The sequence below is a fragment of the Dendrobates tinctorius genome, unplaced genomic scaffold (assembly GCF_039654945.1).
Source record: "Dendrobates tinctorius isolate UK_male_01 unplaced genomic scaffold, ASM3965494v1 ptg000152l, whole genome shotgun sequence".
Classification (NCBI taxonomy): Eukaryota; Metazoa; Chordata; class Amphibia; order Anura; family Dendrobatidae; genus Dendrobates; species Dendrobates tinctorius.
Window position 1 is genome coordinate 2,865,670 of NW_027361819.1, and position 21,591 is coordinate 2,887,260.

At 46.1% G+C, this 21,591-nt stretch overlaps 1 protein-coding gene across 1 annotated transcript in view; it reads left to right on the forward strand.

The window, feature by feature from the left end:
* Positions 1-21,280, forward strand: part of TLCD3B (TLC domain containing 3B) — a 36,331-nt gene extending 15,051 nt beyond the window's left edge. The window contains exons 2-5 of the mRNA XM_073547393.1: positions 6,134-6,217; positions 10,868-11,072; positions 19,342-19,437; positions 19,519-21,280. Coding sequence (XP_073403494.1) covers positions 6,134-6,217; positions 10,868-11,072; positions 19,342-19,437; positions 19,519-19,845 — 712 coding nt within the window. The 3' untranslated portion in view covers positions 19,846-21,280. The remainder of the gene's footprint in view (positions 1-6,133; positions 6,218-10,867; positions 11,073-19,341; positions 19,438-19,518) is intronic.
* Positions 21,281-21,591: the final 311 nt, after the last annotated feature.

Sequence of the window (21,591 nt, forward strand, 5' to 3'; positions counted from 1 at the left end):
GCTGGAACACAGGAGACAGGAGTGGAGTAAGACAGTAGACTGGAATGTGGAGGGATGGCTGGAGCAGGAACACAGGAGACAGGATTAGAGGAGGACGGAAGGACTGGAGCAGGATGGAACAGGAACACCGGAGGCAGGACTGGAGTAGGACGGCAGGACTGGAGCAGGACTGAGAATACTGCAGGGAACACGGAAGACAGGCTGCAGGAAACACCGAGGATGGCACCGAGAGGGTGCAGAGAGCACAGGAAGAAGCAGGGCCCAGTGTGCAAGGTAACACAACGATCAGGCGCCTCCCTCGGGGTAGCGGCCTGATATGGCCCCGTTTGGTCTGCCATTGGTCCGAAGGTGCTTCTGGGTCAGGGCACAGCCGGAGCACAAGAACCAGAAGGGAGCCGCAGCCTATGGCGCATGCGCATTGCGTGCAGAGATGGCGTCGGCCGCGAGCCTGTCAGAGGTGACCACCTTGGCCGTCGGGTAGCGAGAGGCTGCGGCGTGGGAGCGGAGGCCGGGTGAATATGCAGAGACGGCGTGGGAGCGGAGGCCGGGTGAGTATGTCGGAGTGGTGTAACACTGCAGAGAAAGGTGGAGAGACAGAGCCCAAAAGACTGCAGAGAAAGGTGGAGAGACAGAGCCCAAAAGACTGCAGAGAAAGGTGGAGAGACAGAGCCCAAAAGACTGAAGAGAAAGGTGGAGAGACAGACCCCAAAAGACTGCAGAGAAAGGTGGAGAGACAGAGCCCAAAAGACTGCAGAGAAAGGTGGAGAGACAGAGCCCAAAAGACTGCAGAGAAAGGTGGAGAGACAGAGCCCAAAAGACTGAAGAGAAAGGTGGAGAGACAGAGCCCAAAAGACTGAAGAGAAAGGTGGAGAGACAGAGCCCAAAAGACTGAAGAGAAAGGAGGAGAGACAGAGCCCAAAAGACTGCAGAGAAAGGTGAGAGAGACAGAGCCCAAAAGACTGCAGAGAAAGGTGGGAGAGACAGAGCCCAAAAGACTGCAGAGAAAGGTGGAGAGACAGAGCCCAAAAGACTGAAGAGAAAGGTGGAGAGACAGAGCCCAAAAGACTGCAGAGAAAGGTGGAGTGACAGACCTCAAAAGACTGCAGAGAAAGCTGGAGAGACAGACCCCAAAAGACTGCAGAGAAAGCTGGAGAGACAGACCCCAAAAGACTGCAGAGAAAGGTGAAGAGACAGACCCCAAAAGACTGCAGAGAAAGGTGGAGAGACAGAGCCCAAAAGACTGAAGAGAAAGGTGGAGAGACAGACCCCAAAAGACTGCAGAGAAAGGTGGAGAGACAGAGCCCAAAAGACTGCAGAGAAAGGTGGAGAGACAGAGCCCAAAAGACTGCAGAGAAAGGTGGAGAGACAGAGCCCAAAAGACTGAAGAGAAAGGTGGAGAGACAGAGCCCAAAAGACTGAAGAGAAAGGTGGAGAGACAGAGCCCAAAAGACTGAAGAGAAAGGAGGAGAGACAGAGCCCAAAAGACTGCAGAGAAAGGTGAGAGAGACAGAGCCCAAAAGACTGCAGAGAAAGGTGGGAGAGACAGAGCCCAAAAGACTGCAGAGAAAGGTGGAGAGACAGAGCCCAAAAGACTGAAGAGAAAGGTGGAGAGACAGAGCCCAAAAGACTGCAGAGAAAGCTGGAGTGACAGACCTCAAAAGACTGCAGAGAAAGCTGGAGAGACAGACCCCAAAAGACTGCAGAGAAAGCTGGAGAGACAGACCCCAAAAGACTGCAGAGAAAGGTGAAGAGACAGACCCCAAAAGACTGCAGCGAAATGTGGGAGAGACAGACCCCAAAAGACTGCAGAGAAAGGTGGGAGAGACAGACCCCAAAAGACTGCAGGGAAATGTGGGAGAGACAGCCCAGAAGACTGCAGAGAAAGGTGGTCTTACAAAGTCCTGTCCCAGGGGCTGAATACAAATGCACGGCTCAATTGTCAGACATGTGAGGAGGCCAAGAGCTCGTTATCTGCATTAGTCTAAATCTGCTATTCCTCTGGAGGAAAGACTCTTCCTGTAGAGCTATGTTATGGGGGTCTCTGCTGACTAGGGGTCCTCTCAAAATGTAACATTTGGGACTCTTGCTTAGAAACTATAAAGATGGACAAACACCCTCCCTAGTTTCCCCTCTAGCCCACCCTGGCATGTATCTGACATACTTGACAGTATTAAATTTGCTGTTGTTGCAGCTGCCTGGCACTAAGGGCATTTACCATCATCCTCCAATACAGACTGCATGTTATTTTGCTCTCTGCCTCAAAATGATCCACGTTTTTCCAAAATGTCCTGAATTTTTGCTGTTCACAAAGATTTATCATTAAAGTTTCGAGACTTTATTTATTTGCACTCCACTTCTACTGTCTCTTCATATAATCCAAACTTACACACCATAAATAAGTCAGAAATTCTACCCTGATTAATGTATAAGATCCTGTCTGTAGTCACCACTAGGGGGAGCTCTCTGAGCTTTCTGTATACAGAGATACATGATGAGATCTTGACTGCAGTCACCACTAGGGGGAGCTCCCTGTATACAGAGATACATGGTAAGGTCCTGTCTGCAGCCACCACTAGGGGGAGCTCCCTGTATACAGAGATACATGATAATATCCTGTCTGCAGCCACCACTAGGGGGAGCTCCCTGTATACAGAGATACATGATCAGATCCTGTCTGCAGCCACCACTAGGGGGAGCTCCCTGTATACAGAGATACATGATCAGATCCTGTCTGCAGCCACCACTAGTGGGAGCTCCCTGTATACAGAGATACATGATAATATCCTGTCTGCAGCCACCACTAGGGGGAGCACCCTGTATACAGAGATACATGATAATATCCTGTCTGCAGCCACCACTAGGGGAGCTCCCTGTATGCAGAGATACATGATAAGATCCTGTCTGCAGTCACCACTAGGGGGAGCTCCCTGTATACAGAGATACATGATAAGATCCTGTCTCCAGCCACCACTAGGGGGAGCTCCCTGTATACAGAGATACATGATAAGATCCTGTCTGCAGCCACCACTAGGGGGAGCTCCCTGTATACAGAGATACATGATAATATCCTGTCTGCAGTCACCACTAAGGGGAGCTCCCTGTATACAGAGATACATGATAATATCCTGTCTGCAGCCACCACTAGGGGGAGCTCCATGTATACAGTGATACATGATAAGATCCTGTCTGCAGCCACCACTAGGGGGAGCTCCCTGTACACAGAGATACATGATAAGATCCTGTCTGCAGTCACCACTAGGGGGAGCTCCCTGTATACAGAGATACAATGATAAGATCCTGTCTGCAGCCACCACTAGGGGGAGCTCTCTGTATACAGAGATACATGATAAGATCCTGTCTGCAGCCACCACTAGGGGGAGCTCCCTGTATACAGAGATACATGATCAGATCCTGTCTGCAGCCACCACTAGGGGGAGCTCCCTGTATACAGAGCTACATGATAAGATCCTGTCTGCAGCCTCCACTAGGGGGAGCTCCCTGTATACAGAGATACATGATATTATCCTGTCTGCAGCCACCACTAGGGGGCGCTCCTTGTATACAGAGATACATGATAAGATCCTGTCTGCAGCCACCACTAGGGGGAGCTCCCTGTATACAGAGATACAGGATAAGATCCTGTCTGCAGCCACCACTAGGGGGAGCTCCCTGTATACAGAGCTACATGATAAGATCCTGTCTGCAGCCTCCACTAGGGGGAGCTCCCTGTATACAGAGATACATGATATTATCCTGTCTGCAGCCACCACTAGGGGGCGCTCCCTGTATACAGAGATACATGATAAGATCCTGTCTGCAGCCACCACTAGGGGGAGCTCCCTGTATACAGAGATACAGGATAAGATCCTGTCTGCAGCCACCACTAGGGGGAGCTCCCTGTATACAGAGATACATGATAAGATCCTGTCTGCAGCCACCACTAGGGGGAGCTCCCTGTATACAGAGATACATGATAAGATCCTGTCTGCAGCCACCACTAAGGGGAGCTCCCTGTATACAGAGCTACATGATAAGATCCTGTCTGCAGCCTCCACTAGGGGGAGCTCCCTGTATACAGAGATACATGATATTATCCTGTCTGCAGCCACCACTAGGGGGCGCTCCCTGTATACAGAGATACATGATAAGATCCTGTCTGCAGCCACCACTAGGGGGAGCTCCCTGTATACAGAGATACAGGATAAGATCCTGTCTGCAGCCACCACTAGGGGGAGCTCCCTGTATACAGAGATACATGATAAGATCCTGTCTGCAGTCACCACTAGGGGGAGCTCCCTGTATACAGAGATACATGATAAGATCCTGTCTGCAGTCACCACTAGGGGGAGCTCCCTGTATACAGAGATACAATGATAAGATCCTGTCTGCAGCCACCACTAGGGGGAGCTCTCTGTATACAGAGATACATGATAAGATCCTGTCTGCAGCCACCACTAGGGGGAGCTCCCTGTATACAGAGATACATGATCAGATCCTGTCTGCAGCCACCACTAGGGGGAGCTCCCTGTATACAGAGCTACATGATAGGATCCTGTCTGCAGCCTCCACTAGGGGGAGCTCCCTGTATACAGAGATACATGATATCCTGTCTGCAGCCACCACTAGGGGGCGCTCCCTGTATACAGAGATACATGATAAGATCCTGTCTGCAGCCACCAATAGGGGGAGCTCCCTGTATACAGAGATACAGGATAAGATCCTGTCTGCAGCCACCACTAGGGGGAGCTCCCTGTATACAGAGATACATGATAAGATCTTGTCTGCAGCCACCACTAGGGGGAGCTCCCTGTATACAGAGATACATGATAAGATCCTGTCTGCAGCCACCACTAGGGGGAGCTCCCTGTATACAGAGCTACATGATAAGACCCTGTCTGCAGCCTCCACTAGGGGGAGCTCCCTGTATACAGAGATACATGATATTATCCTGTCTGCAGCCACCACTAGGGGGCGCTCCCTGTATACAGAGATACATGATAAGATCCTGTCTGCAGCCACCACTAGGGGGAGCTCCCTGTATACAGAGATACAGGATAAGATCCTGTCTGCAGCCACCACTAGGGGGAGCTCCCTGTATACAGAGATACATGATAAGATCCTGTCTGCAGCCACCACTAGGGGGAGCTCCCTGTATACAGAGATACATGATAAGATCCTGTCTGCAGCCACCACTAGGGGGAGCTCCCTATATACAGAGCTACATGATAAGATCCTGTCTGCAGCCTCCACTAGGGGGAGCTCCCTGTATACAGAGATACATGATATTATCCTGTCTGCAGCCACCACTAGGGGGCGCTCCCTGTATACAGAGATACATGATAAGATCCTGTCTGCAGCCACCACTAGGGGGAGCTCCCTGTATACAGAGATACAGGATAAGATCCTGTCTGCAGCCACCACTAGGGGGAGCTCCCTGTATACAGAGATACATGATAAGATCCTGTCTGCAGCCACCACTAGGGGGAGCTCCCTGTATACAGAGATACATGATAGGATCCTGTCTGCAGCCACCACTAGGGGGAGCTCCCTGTATACAGAGATACATGGTAAGATTATGGTCTGCAGCCACCACTAGGGGGAGCTCCCTGTATACAGAGATACAGGATAAGATCCTGTCTGCAGCCACCACTAGGGGGAGCTCCCTGTATACAGAGATACATGATAGGATCCTGTCTGCAGCCACCACTAGGGGGAGCTCCCTGTATACAGAGATACATGATAAGATCCTGTCTGCAGCCACCACTAGGGGGAGCTCTCTGTATACAGAGATACATGGTAAGATTATGGTCTGTACCACTGATAGGGGGAGCTCTTGTTTTTCGTCCTATTTCCTTCATTGTCTGTCTGGACAGAGTGATCCCCATCCCATTCTCTGCCTGTTTGCAGCTTGTGGTGTGTGTGGTGCCTGCACTGTGTGTATACAGGGATAGACGGTCTCTGGCTCGATTGGTGCATGGTCTGCTCCATCACCACATTCGGGCAGGGCTGTGGCCCTGTGTGTCGCACATCTGTCGGTCCCCTGGCAGCGCCCAGGCCCCTCTGGCTGTATATTTGTGCCGCGTCCCCGTATACCGCGTCTCCTCCTCTGAGCTCCTCTCTCCTTCCATTACAGGCTGGTCTCCTCCATACAAGCCGTCCTCGCCTCCACCGCCGGATACATAGTGGCCTCCAGCTGTAAAGATGTCATCGAGGACCGGTAAGTGTCACCGCAGGGGTCACATGCGGGGGGCAGAGAGCGGCGGAGCCAGGGAACAGAAGGCGCCATTAAATATGTATATAATCTGATGTGCGGAGGAGCCGCGTCTGGAGAGCTGGGTCACATGATACCGGAGCCGGGAGCAAGACCGGGCGTCACACTGGAAGGAGACCCCCAAGCTCAGCGTCACGCCCTCACTGCAGGGTACGATCATGTGTACAGTAGATGACAGTCTGTTACTCCCTGTTATCAGCCACTTTTTTTCTTGCTTGTCACACATCTCTAGTGCTGACAGTCTCCTGACATCGGCCGCTCTCTTATAATGCTCTGTCTCCCACATGTCTGTCTCTGGGCTGGATGTGTCTCCAGCGTGGCTCTGTTTCCGAATGTCTTCATGTCCAGATGTCTCGGTCTCCAGCTTTGCTCTGTCTCCATATCCAGCGTGGCTCTGTCTCCAGCGTGGCTCTGTCTCTGGATGTCTCTGTCTCCGGGGTGTCTCAGTCTCTGCAATGGCTCTGTTTCTGGATGTCACATTCTCCAGCGTGGCTCTGTCTTCGGCGTTGCTCTGTCTCTGGCGTGGCTCTCTCCAGATGGTTCTGTCTCCGGCATGGCTCTGTATCCGGATGTCTTAGACGTGGCTCTGTCTCCAGATGGCTCTGTCCGGCGTGGCTCTCTCTCCGGATGGTTCTGACTCTGGCATGGCTCTGTCTCCGGATGTCTCTGACTCTGACGTGGCTCTTTCTCCGACGTGGCTCTCTCTACGGTGTTGCTCTCTCTCAGGCGTGGCTATCTCCGGATGGTTCTGTCTCTGGCATGGCTCTGTCTCCGAGTGGCTCTGCAGCGTGTCTCTCTCCCCTGGTGGCTCTGTCTCCGGATGACTCTCTCTGGCGTGGCTATGTCTCCGGCATGGCTTTCTTTTTTGTGTGGCTCTGTCTTCAGGTGACTCTCTCTCTGGCGTGACTCTGTCTTCGGTGTTGCCTTCTCTCTGGCTTTCTCTGTGGTGTGGCACTGTCTCCGGGTGACTCTCTCTCCGGATGGCTTTCTCTCCTGCGTAGCTCTGTCTCCGGGTATCCCGCCGGGTGACTCTCTCTCTGCTTGGCTTTCTCTCCTGAGTGGCTCTGTCTCCGGTTGACTCTGTCTCTCGGTGATTCTCTCTCCGGTGTGGCTCTGTCCAGCGTGGCTTTCTCTTGGAGTAGCTTTCTCTCCGGCGTGTCACTGTCTCTGGGTGACAGAGTAGCGTTCTCTGGCGTGGCTCTGTTTCCAGTGTAGCTCTATCTCTGGCGTGGCTTTCTCTCTGGCGTGGCTGTCTCTGCTGTGGCACTGTATCCGACGTGGCTCTGTCTCTAGTATGGCTTTCTCTCCGGCCTGGCTCTGTATCCGGCGTGGCTTTCTCTCTAGCATGGCTCTGTCTCCGGGTGACTCTGTCTCTGGCGTGGCTCAGTCTCCGGGTGGCTCTGTCTCCCAGGTGACTGTCTCTGGCGTGGCTTTCTTGCCGGCCTGGCTCTGTCTCTGGGTGACTCTGGCTCCGGCGTGGTTTTCTCTCCAGCGTGGCTCTGTCTCCCGGGTGACTCTCTCTCTCCGGAAGGCTTTTTCTCCGGGTGGCTCTGTCTCCTGGGTGACTGTCTCCGGCGTGGCTGTGTCTCCGGGCGATTCTTCTCCGGCGTGGCTTTCTCTCCAGGTGACTCTGTCTCCGGCGTGGCTTTATCTCCAGCCTGGCTCTGTCTCCGGGTGACTCTGCCTCCAGCGTGGCCTTCTCTCCGGGTCACTCTGTCTCTGGCGTAGCTTTCTCTCTGGCGTGGCTCTGTCTCTGGGTGACTCTCTCCGGATGGCTTTCTCTCCAGCCTGGCTCTGTCTCCGGCGTGGCTTTCTCTCTGGTGTGGCTCTGTCTCCGGCGTGGTTTTCTCTCCGGTGTGGCTCGGTCTCCGGGTGTCTCTGTCTCCCGGGTGACTGTGTCCGGCGTGGCTTTCTCTTCTCGTGTGGCTCTGTCTCCAGCGTGGCTTTCTCGCCGGCGTGGCTCTGTCTCCTGGGTGACTGTCTCTGGCGTGGCTTTCTCTTCTGGCGTGGCTCTGTCTCTGGCATGGCTTTCTCTTCTCGCGTGGCTCTGTCTCCGGCATGGCTCTGTCTCCGGCGTGACTTTCTCTACTCGCGTGGCTCTGTCTCTGGCATGGCTCTGTCTCTCGTGTGGCTCTGTCTCCAAGCCGGCTCTGTCTACAGCATGGCTTTCTCTCCGGCATGGCTCTGTCTCCTGGGTGACTCTGTCTCCGGCGTGGCTTTCTCTTCTTGCGTGGCTCTGTCTCTGGCGTGTCTTTCTCGCCGACGTGGCTCTGTCTCCTAGGTGACTCTGTCTCCGGCATGGCTTTCTCTTCTCACATGGCTCTGTTGTGGCGTGGCTCTGTCTCTGGCGTGGTTTTCTCTACTCGCGTAGCTCTCTCTCCGGCGTGGCTTTCTCTTCTCGCGTGGCTCTCTCTCCGGCCTCTGACTCTGGGTGGCTTTCTCTCTGGTGTGGCTCTGTCTCCAGGTGGCTCTGTCTTCAGGTGCCTCTCTCTCCGGCGTGGCTTTCTCTCTGGGTGGCTTTCTCTCCGGCATGGCTGTGTCTCCGGCGTGGCTCTGTCTCTGGGTGGCTTTCTCTCCGGCGTGGCTGTCTCTGGGTGGCTTTCTCTCCGGCGTGGCTCTGTCTCTGGGGGGCTGTGTCTCCGGCGTGGCTCTGTCTCTGGGGGGCTTTCTCGCCGGCGTGGCTGTGTCTCCGGCGTGGCTCTGTCTCTGGGTGGCTTTCTCTCCGGCGTGGCTGTGTCTCCGGCGTGGCTCTGTCTCTGGGTGGCTTTCTCTCCGGCGTGGCTGTGTCTCCGGCGTGGCTCTGTCTCTGGGTGGCTTTCTCTCCGGCGTGGCTGTGTCTCCGGCGTGGCTCTGTCTCTGGGTGGCTTTCTCGCCGGCGTGGCTGTGTCTCCGGCGTGGCTCTGTCTCTGGGTGGCTTTCTCTCCGGCGTGGCTGTGTCTCCGGCGTGGCTCTGTCTCTGGGTGGCTTTCTCGCCGGCGTGGCTGTGTCTCCGGCGTGGCTTTCTCGCCGGCGTGGCTGTGTCTCCGGCGTGGCTCTGTCTCCGGCGTGGCTCTGTCTCCGGCGTGGCTTTCTCGCCGGCGTGGCTGTGTCTCCGGCGTGGCTGTGTCTCTGGGTGGCTTTCTCGCCGGCGTGGCTGTGTCTCCGGCGTGGCTCTGTCTCTGGGTGGCTTTCTCTCCAGCGTGGCTGTGTCTCCGGCGTGGCTCTGTCTCTGGGTGGCTTTCTCTCCGGCGTGGCTGTGTCTCCGGCGTGGCTCTGTCTCTGGGTGGCTTTCTCGCCGGCATGGCTGTGTCTCCGGCGTGGCTCTGTCTCTGGGTGGCTTTCTCTCCGGCGTGGCTGTGTCTCCGGCGTGGCTCTGTCTCTGGGTGGCTTTCTCTCCGGCGTGGCTGTGTCTCCGGCGTGGCTGTGTCTCTGGGTGGCTTTCTCTCCAGCGTGGCTGTGTCTCCGGCGTGGCTGTGTCTCTGGGTGGCTTTCTCGCCGGCGTGGCTGTGTCTCCGGCGTGGCTTTCTCGCCGGCGTGGCTGTGTCTCCGGCGTGGCTTTCTCGCCGGCGTGGCTGTGTCTCCGGCGTGGCTCTGTCTCCGGCGTGGCTCTGTCTCTGGGTGGCTTTCTCGCCGGCGTGGCTGTGTCTCCGGCGTGGCTCTGTCTCTGGGTGGCTTTCTCGCCGGCGTGGCTGTGTCTCCGGCGTGGCTCTGTCTCTGGGTGGCTTTCTCTCCGGCGTGGCTGTGTCTCCGGCGTGGCTCTGTCTCTGGGTGGCTTTCTCTCCGGCGTGGCTGTGTCTCCGGCGTGGCTCTGTCTCTGGGTGGCTTTCTCTCCGGCGTGGCTGTGTCTCCGGCGTGGCTGTGTCTCTGGGTGGCTTTCTCGCCGGCGTGGCTGTGTCTCCGGCGTGGCTCTGTCTCCGGCGTGGCTCTGTCTCCGGGTAGCTGCGGCTGTGCAGCGATGATGTTGGCTGCGGTGATTCCTTTGGTCACACTATAGGATGACAGTCCGTCCATTTCCCGGGCTCCGATGCCGCCTGGTATTTTCCGTTGCTGCAGCTCTGCCCGTCGCTCAGGATCGATGCCCACGGCCTGCGATATCCCAGGCTGATGCCGACCCCCTGATCAGTGCATATGACGCCACCTGTTGGCAGCACCTGGACACTGCGCTCCTCAGGATGTCACCAGTTTTACTTACAAAAGTCTCAGAATTGTCTTTTTGCAGCTCAGGTGACGCACAGTGTGTACAGGAGCCGAGCGTCCAGCAAGACACGGCCGCGGTGCAGTCCCACGTAACGGTTAAGCAGAGGTCACGCGGCTCAAGGTTAACCCCTCCCGTACTGTAATCTGTGTTATTTGTAAGAATTAGTAAGTTTAACAGAGATTACCACTCCCATCCTCCACCCCGCACCGGCCAGCCTGGCAGATGGGGATTAAATCAGACCATCGCAGGGATTACCCTCCTGACATCTGTCTAATTGGCACAGTTATTAGGGTGTCACCTCCCGTACCCACCGACCACCCAATGGGGGTGACAAGATGGAGGAAACACTCTGCGGGACGAGCAGAAAACAGTGCGACAGTCTACAGCCAATTCACTAATGAGGACTCTTGTCTTTTCAGACACTGGTTGGCGGCCACCTACACACGCTTCGCCGTCCCATACTTTATTTATGACATCTACGCCATGTACCTCTGCTACTGGCACAAGCACAAGTTGAAAGGTCACCCAGGAGACTGGCAGCTAACCAGGGCCTACCTGTACAAGGAGTTCCTCATGGTCCTGCACCACGTCTTCATGGTGGCCGTCTGCTTCCCTGTGTCAGTGGTGAGTAGTGATGGAAAAAAGACTATAATACTGCCCCAACATACAAGAATGTAACTACTATAATACTGCCCCTATGTATAAGAATATAACTACTATAATACTGCCCTCTATGTCCAAGAATATAACTACTATAATACTGCTCCTATGTACAAGAATATAACTACTATAATACTGCCCCCTATGTACAAGAATATAACTACTATAATACTGCCCCCTATGTACAAGAATATAACTACTATAATACTGCCCCCTATGTACAAGAATATAACTACTATAATACTGCTCCTATGTACAAGAATATAACTACTATAATACTGCCCCTATATACAAGAATATAACCACTATAATACTGCTCCTATGTACAAGAATATAACTACTATAATACTGCTCCTATGTACAAGAATATAACTACTATAATACTGCCCCTATGTACAAGAATATAACTACTATAATACTGCCCCTATGTACAAGAATATAACTACTATAATACTGCTCCTATGTACAAGAATATAACTACTATAATACTGCCCCCTATGTACAAGAATATAACTACTATAATACTGCCCCCTATGTACAAGAATATAACTACTATAATACTGCCCCCTATGTACAAGAATATAACTACTATAATACTGCTCCTATGTACAAGAATATAACTACTATAATACTGCCCCCTATGTACAAGAATATAACTACTATAATACTGCTCCTATGTACAAGAATATAACTACTATAATACTGCCCCCTATGTACAAGAATATGACTACTATAATACTGCTCCTATGTACAAGAATATAACTACTATAATACTGCTCCTATGTACAAGAATATAACTACTATAATACTGCCCCTATGTACAAGAATATAACTACTATAATACTGCCCCCTATGTACAAGAATATAACTACTATAATACTGCTCCTATGTACAAGAATATAACTACTATAATACTGCCCCCTATGTACAAGAATATAACTACTATAATACTGCCCCTATGTACAAGAATATAACTACTATAATACTGCTCCTATGTACAAGAATATAACTACTATAATACTGCCCCCTATGTACAAGAATATAACTACTATAATACTGCTCCTATATACAAGAATATAACCACTATAATACTGCTATGTACAAGAATATAACTACTATAATACTGCTCCTATGTACAAGAATATAACTACTATAATACTGCCCCTATGTACAAGAATATAACTACTATAATACTGCCCCTATGTACAAGAATATAACTACTATAATACTGCCCCTATGTACAAGAATATAACTACTATAATACTGCTCCTATGTACATGAATATAACTACTATAATACTGCCCCCTATGTACAAGAATATAACTACTATAATACTGCCCCCTATGTACAAGAATATAACTACTATAATACTGCTCCTATGTACAAGAATATAACTACTATAATACTGCCCCTATGTATAAGAATATAACTACTATAATACTGCCCCTATGTACAAGAATATAACTACTATAATACTGCTCCTATGTACAAGAATATAACTACTATAATACTGCCCCTATATACAAGAATATAACTACTATAATACTGCCTCTATGTACAAGAATATAACTACTATAATACTGCTCCTATGTACAAGAATATAACCACTATAATACTGCCCCCTATGTACAAGAATATAACTACTATAATACTGCCCCCTATGTACAAGAATATAACTACTATAATACTGCCTCGTATGTACAAGAATATAACTACTATAATACTGCCCCCTATGTACAAGAATATAACTACTATAATACCGCCCCCTATGTACAAGAATATAACTACTATAATACTGCCTCTATGTACAAGAATATATCTACTATAATACTGCTCCTATGTACAAGAATATAACCACTATAATACTGCCCCCTATGTACAAGAATATAACTACTATAATACTGCCTCCTATGTACAAGAATATAACTACTATAATACAGCCCCCTATGTACAAGAATATAACTACTATAATACCGCCCCCTATGTACAAGAATATAACTACTATAATACTGCCCCCTATGTACAAGAATATAACTACTATAATACTGCTCCTATGTACAAGAATATAACTACTATAATACTGCCCCCTATGTACAAGAATATAACTACTATAATACCGCCCCCTATGTACAAGAATATAACTACTATAATACTGCCTCTATGTACAAGAATATATCTACTATAATACTGCTCCTATGTACAAGAATATAACCACTATAATACTGCCCCCTATGTACAAGAATATAACTACTATAATACTGCCTCCTATGTACAAGAATATAACTACTATAATACCGCCCCCTATGTACAAGAATATAACTACTATAATACCGCCCCCTATGTACAAGAATATAACTACTATAATACTGCCCCCTATGTACAAGAATATAACTACTATAATACTGCTCCTATGTACAAGAATATAACTACTATAATACTGCCCCTATGTACAAGAATATAACTACTATAATACTGTCCCCTATGTACAAGAATATAACTACTATAATACTGCCCCTATGTATAAGAATATAACTACTATAATACTGCCTCTATGTACAAGAATATAACTACTATAATACTGCCCCCTATGTACAAGAATATAACTACTATAATACTGCCCCCTATGTACAAGAATATAATTACTATAATACCGCCCCCTATGTACAAGAATATAACTACTATAATACTGCCCCCTATGTACAAGAATATAACTACTATAATACTGCCCCCTATGTACAATATAACTACTATAATACTGCTACTATGTACAAGAATATAACTACTATAATACTGCCCCTATGTATAAGAATATAACTACTATAATACTGCCCCTATGTACAAGAATATAACTACTATAATACTGCTCCTATGTACAAGAATATAACTACTATAATACTGCCCCCTATGTACAAGAATATAACTACTATAATACTGCCCCTATGTACAAGAATATAACTACTAAAATACTGCTCCTATGTACAAGAATATAACTACTATAATACTGCTCCTATGTACAAGAATATAACTACTATAATACTGCCCCTATGTACAAGAATATAACTACTATAATACTGCTCCTATGTACAAGAATATAACTACTATAATACTGCCCCTATGTATAAGAATATAACTACTATAATACTGCCCCTATGTACAAGAATATAACTACTATAATACTGCTCCTATGTACAAGAATATAACTACTATAATACTGCCCCCTATGTACAAGAATATAACTACTATAATACTGCCCCTATGTACAAGAATATAACTACTATAATACTGCTCCTATGTACAAGAATATAACTACTATAATACTGCTCCTATGTACAAGAATATAACTACTATAATACTGCCCCCTATATACAAGAATATAACTACTATAATACTGCCCCCTATTTACAAGAATATAACTACTATAATACTGCCCCCTATTTACAAGAATATAACTACTATAATACTGCCCCCTATATACAAGAATATAACTACTATAATACTGCCCCCTATGTACAAGAATATAACTACTATAATACTGCTCCTATGTACAAGAATATAACTACTATAATACTGCTCCTATGTACAAGAATATAACTACTATAATACTGCTCCTACAGTCATATGTAAAAGTTTGGGCACCCCTATTAATGTTAACCTTTTTTCTTTATAACAATTTTGGTTTTTGCAACAGCTATTTCAGTTTCATATATCTAATAACTGATGGACTCAGTTATATTTCTGGATTCAAATGAGGTTTATTGTACTAACAGAAAATGTGCTATCTGCATTTAAACAAAATTTGACTGGTGCAAAAGTATGGGCACCCTTATCATTTTCTTGATTTGAACACTCCTAACTACTTTTTACTGACTTTCTGAAGCACTAAATTGGTTTTGTAACCTCATTGAGCTTTGAACTTCATAGCCAGGTGTATCAAATCATGAGAAAAGGTATTTAAGGTGGCCACTTGCAAGTAGTTGTCCTGTTTGATTCTCCTATGAAGAGTGGCATCATGGGCTCCTCAAAACAACTCTCAAATGATCTGAAAACAAAGATTATTCAACATAGCTTTTCAGGGGAAGGATACAAAAAGTTGTCTCAGAGATTTAACCTGTCAGTTTCCACTGTGAGGAACATAGTAAGGAAATGGAAGAACACAGGTACAGTTCTTGTTAAGCCCAGAAGTGGCAGGCCAAGAAAAATATCAGAAAGGCAGAGAAGAAGAATGGTGAGAACAGTCAAGGACAATCCACAGACCACCTCCAAAGACCGGCAGCATCATCTTGCTGCAGATGGTGTCACTGTGCATCGGTCAACAATACAGCGCATGCATAACGCCTTTTTGTATGACCAAACAACTCAATCTTTGTTTCATCAGTCCACAGGACCTTCTTCCAAAATGTAACTGGCTTGTCCAAATGTGCTTTTGCAGACCTCAGGCGACTCTGTTTGTGGCGTGCTTGCAGAAACGGCTTCTTTCGCATCACTCTCCCATACAGCTTCTCCTTGTGCAAAGTGCGCTGTATTGTTGGCCGATGCACAGTGACACCATCTGCAGCAAGATGATGCTGCAGGTCTTTGGAGGTGGTCTGTGGATTGTCCTTGACTGTTCTCACCATTCTTCTTCTCTGCCTTTCTGATATTTTTCTTGGCCTGCCACTTCTGGGCTTAACAAGAACTGTACCTGTGTTCTTCCATTTCCTTACTATGTTCCTCACAGTGGAAACTGACAGGTTAAATCTCTGAGACAACTTTTTGTATCCTTCCCCTGAAAAGCTATGTTGAATAATCTTTGTTTTCAGATCATTTGAGAGTTGTTTTGAGGAGCCCATGATGCCACTCTTCATAGGAGAATCAAATAAGAGAACTACTTGCAAGTGGCCACCTTAAATACCTTTTCTTATGATTTGATACACCTGGCTATGAAGTTCAAAGCTCAATGAGGTTACAAAACCAATTTAGTGCTTCAGGAAGTCAGTAAAAAGTAGTTAGGAGTGTTCAAATCAAGAAAATGATAAGGGTGCCCATACTTTTGCACCTGTCAAATTTTGTTTAAATGCAGATTGCACATTTTCTGTTAGTACAATAAACCTCATTTGAATCCAGAAATATAACTGAGTCCATCAGTTATTAGATATATGAAACTGAAATAGCTGTTGCAAAAACCAAAATTGTTATAAAGAAAAAAGGTTAACATTAATAGGGGTGCCCAAACTTTTACATATGACTGTATATACAAGAATATAACTACTATAATACTGCTCCTATGTACAAGAATATAACTACTATAATACTGCTCCTATGTACAAGAATATAACTACTATAATACTGCCCCCTATATACAAGAATATAACTACTATAATACTGCTCCTATGTACAAGAATATAACTACTATAATACTGCCCCCTATGTACAAGAATATAACTACTATAATACTGCCCCTATATACAAGAATATAACTACTATAATACTGCTCCTATGTACAAGAATATAACTACTATAATACTGCCCCCTATGTACAAGAATATAACTACTATAATACTGCCCCCTATGTACAAGAATATAACTACTATAATACTGCCCCCTATGTACAAGAATATATCTACTATAATACTGCCCCTATGTACAAGAATATAACTACTATAATACTGCTCCTATGTACAACAATATAACTACTATAATACTGCTCCCTATGTACAAGAATATAAATACTATAATACTGCCCCCTATGTACAAGAATATATCTACTATAATACTGCTCCTATGTACAAGAATATATCTACTATAATACTGCTCCTATGTACAAGAATATAACTGCTATACTACTGCCTCTATGTACAAGAATATAACTACTATAATACTGCCCCCTATGTACAAGAATATAAATACTATAATACTGCCCCCTATGTACAAGAATATATCTACTATAATACTGCCCCTATGTACAAGAATATAACTGCTATACTACTGCCTCTATGTACAAGAATATAACTACTATAATACTGCCCCTATATACAAGAATATAACTGCTATACTACTGCCTCTATGTACAAGAATATAACTACTATAATACTGCCCCCTATGTACAAGAATATAAATACTATAATACTGCCCCCTATGTACAAGAATATATCTACTATAATACTGCCCCTATGTACAAGAATATAACTGCTATACTACTGCCTCTATGTACAAGAATATAACTACTATAATACTGCCCCCTATGTACAAGAATATAACTACTATAATACTGCCCCCTATGTACAAGAATATAACTACTATAATACTGCCCCTATGTACAAGAATATAACTACTATAATACTGCCCCTATGTACAAGAATATATCTACTATAATACTGCCTCTATGTACAAGAATATATCTACTATAATACTGCCTCTATGTACAAGAATATAACTACTATAATACTGTCTCCTATGTACAAGAATATAACTACTATAATACTGCTCCTATGTACAAGAATATAACTACTATAATACTGCCCCCTATGTACAAGAATATATCTACTATAATACTGCCTCTATGTACAAGAATATATCTACTATAATACTGCCTCTATGTACAAGAATATAACTACTATAATACTGTCTCCTATGTACAAGAATATAACTACTATAATACTGCCCCTATGTACAAGAATATAAATACTATAATACTGCCCCCTATGTACAAGTATATAACTACTATAATACTGTCTCCTATATACAAGAATATAACTACTATAATACTGCCCCTATGTACAAGAATATAACTACTATAATACTGCCCCTATGTACAAGAATATAACCACTATAATACTGCCCCTATGTACAAGAATATAACTACTATAATACTGCCCCTATGTACAAGAATATAACTACTATAATACTGCCCCTATGTACAAGAATATAACTACTATAATACTGCCCCCTATGTACAAGAATATAACTACTATAATACTGCCCCCTATGTACAAGAATATAACTACTATAATACTGCCCCCTATGTACAAGAATATAACTACTATAATACTGCTCCTATGTACAAGAATATAACTACTATAATACTGCCCCTATGTACAAGAATATAACTACTATAATACTGCTCCTATGTACAAGAATATAACTACTATAATACTGCTCCTATGTACAAGAATATAACTACTATAATACTGCCCCTATGTACAAGAATATAACTACTATAATACTGCTCCTATGTACAAGAATATAACTACTATAATACTGCCCCTATGTACAAGAATATAACTACTATAATACTGCTCCTATGTACAAGAATATAACTGCTATAATACTGCCCCTATGTACAAGAATATAACTACTATAATACTGCCCCTATGTACAAGAATATAACTACTATAATACTGCCTCCTTGTACAAGAATATAACTACTATAATACTGCTCCTATGTACAAGAATATAACTACTATAATACTGCCCCTATGTACAAGAATATAACTACTATAATACTGCTCCTATGTACAAGAATATAACTACTAGAATACTGCTCCTATGTACAAGAATATAACTACTATAATACTGCTCCTATGTACAAGAATATAACTACTATAATACTGCCCCTATGTACAAGAATATAACTACTATAATACTGCTCCTATTTACAAGAATATAACTACTATAATACTGCTCCTATGTACAAGAATATAACTACTAGAATACTGCTCCTATGTACAAGAATATAACTACTAGAATACTGCTCCTATGTACAAGAATATAACTACTATAATACTGCTCCTATGTACAAGAATATAACTACTATAATACTGCCCCTATGTACAAGAATATAACTACTATAATACTGCTCCTATGTACAAGAATATAACTACTAGAATACTGCTCCTATGTACAAGAATATAACTACTATAATACTGCTCCTATGTACAAGAATATAACTACTATAATACTGCTCCTATGTACAAGAATATAACTACTATAATACTGCTCCTATTTACAAGAATATAACTACTATAATACTGCCCCCTATGTACAAGAATATAACTACTATAATACTGCTCCTATGTACAAGAATATAACTACTATAATACTGCTCCTATGTACAAGAATATAACTACTATAATACTGCTCCTATGTACAAGAATATAACTACTATAATACTGCCCCCTATGTACAAGAATATAACTACTATAATACCGCCTGGTTTGTACATGTTGTATAAGGATATCATTTTTCTGTTTTTCAGCTGTGGAGAGGAGGGAAGGGAGACTTTTTCTTGGGGTGCATGCTGATGGCTGAAGTCAGTACCCCTTTTGTTTGTCTGGGTAAAGTCCTGATCCAGGTGAGTGCGGTATTAGGCGCTGCACACTGCCTCTGCGGACTGTGCGTGTAATGGCGGTGCCTTTTCTCCTTTCTCTTGCAGTATAAGAAGCAGGACACCCTTCTGCACCGGGTCAATGGCGTCATCATGCTAGTGACTTTTTTCTGCTGCCGCTTGCTGCTCTTCCCCTACATGTACTGGATGTACGGGCAGCGGGTGGGACTGCCGCTCTACAGGGTGCCCTTTCATCTCTCCCCGGAGTACAACGTTGGGGCGGCCGTCCTCATGGCTCCCCAGGTTTACTGGTTTTACCTAATCTGCCGAAGAGCTTACAGCTTGTTCCAGCAGTGTAGGATGAGCCAGCGGCCCAGGAATGGACATCCCGTCGCCGACAGCCCCTCAGCCAAAGACCAGGACTGCTCACAGTGACCTCCCATAGACGCTCCCACCCGGCCGGCTCCAGAAAGCTCACCTCCACATCTGAGACTCGGTGTGACCGCTGCGGCATTATGGACTGTGCTTGCTGGATGCATATACAGCACGGTGTCATGTACTGCTATGGAGGTCACCGGGGGTCTCCAGAGAGGAGAGGGGGCGCTAGGGCGACATCCTGACCTCTCTCTGAAGGCTCTCACCCCACAGTGTGACAGTATTAATGGATTCTAATACCGATTCCTCCTCCGCAGTCCTCTCAGTGACCACCGGGTGGCACTCATCCTTTCCACGACCGTGCAATATCCTCAGTGTCCACCAGGGGTCAGTGTTTTTGTGCAGAACACAGCACGTCTGACAGAGAGAAATCGCCCCACCTGCAAAATAGGGCACAGGGATGGTAGCAAATGCATCCTGCAGTACTCACCGCCACCACTAGGGGGAAGGGTTAGGGTTCAGCTCTGCGCTATGAACACCCCACCCTGGGGTATATAGTAACCTCCACCTTCCCCCCCTTTAATTGTGTGGGTGAGGGGTCAGCGCTTTCCGCATCCCTCCCTGTAGATATGGGAGAGTATTGGGCAGCAGCATGTTAGGGGTTAAGTCTAACTGCCCGGACAATTAGGGAATGGCTGCAATGAAATAAGCAAAAAAAAAAAAATTAAAAATAGTTAAAAAAAATATTAAAAGTTTGCTCAAAGCTGCACATTTAAGGGTTAAGCATGGCGAGATATTAGCCAATCAGCCAGCTGTGTTTGCCTTGATCAGAACCCGTCGATCGCTGAGCGCTCCGCCCCTTTTAGTTTCGTCACCGCTAATAATTTTCCATATATTTATTTTTTACGATATCTTAGAAATGGTCCGTCCCTTAAAAAAGAACACATAAAATCCCCTCCCCCTCACCTTCTGAATAATGGTTCAGTCCATAAAATGGCCGCCTCAGTGATGTCACCGAATCCCCCAGCGAACCGATAGGAATCCTTAATGTGTAGCAATGGCGGCCGCGTGCAAGGATCAGATAAACACCCCTCATTGTAGTAATGGTATAGACCGGGTTTGAGCAGGGGAGGGACTTCCCGATAAATTGGGAGGTGCTAGGGATCCAGGTGCGTTGCAATGTGTCTGTTCTCCTCCAGGGGGCGACTTCTCCTACAGAAATGATATCTATTTTTTATAGGTTGCTGCTATTCCAGGGTTTGTGGGCGGTTCTGACGGATCGGCTCCGCGCGCACACACAGACGTCTCCGTTAACCCCGCCCCCGCGGATCCCATCTTTTTCCCGTCCTCATTTATTTATTATTAATTTATTCCGCCTCTTCTGATTATTTTTGATGAATGTAAATATTTCAGCCGAGCGAAATGTTAGTAAATGTAACGCAATTTATAAAACGTGTACAAAGGTATTAACGGGATTAAACTCAAATCCAAAGAGCGGCTGTGGGGAGAGCGTCAGTGTGTGGGGAGAGCGGTGCATGCTGGGAGGAGGGCCCCCGACCTCGGCACACGAGGGGCCCCTGGAATAATGCGCCAGACAGAAGTGATTACTGCTCATAGTATTACTATAGAGATGAGCGAGCGCTCCACAAAGGGAGAGTCTCCGGTCACACCCCGAAAGCACAAAACCTGTGGGAACAAAGAGAAATCTGTGAGGTGCAAGGAACACGAGGGGAAAGGGTTAACTACAGCTCTACATCTGCCATTGGTCTGATCAGTCCACATCTTATACTCCAGTCACCTCCAGAG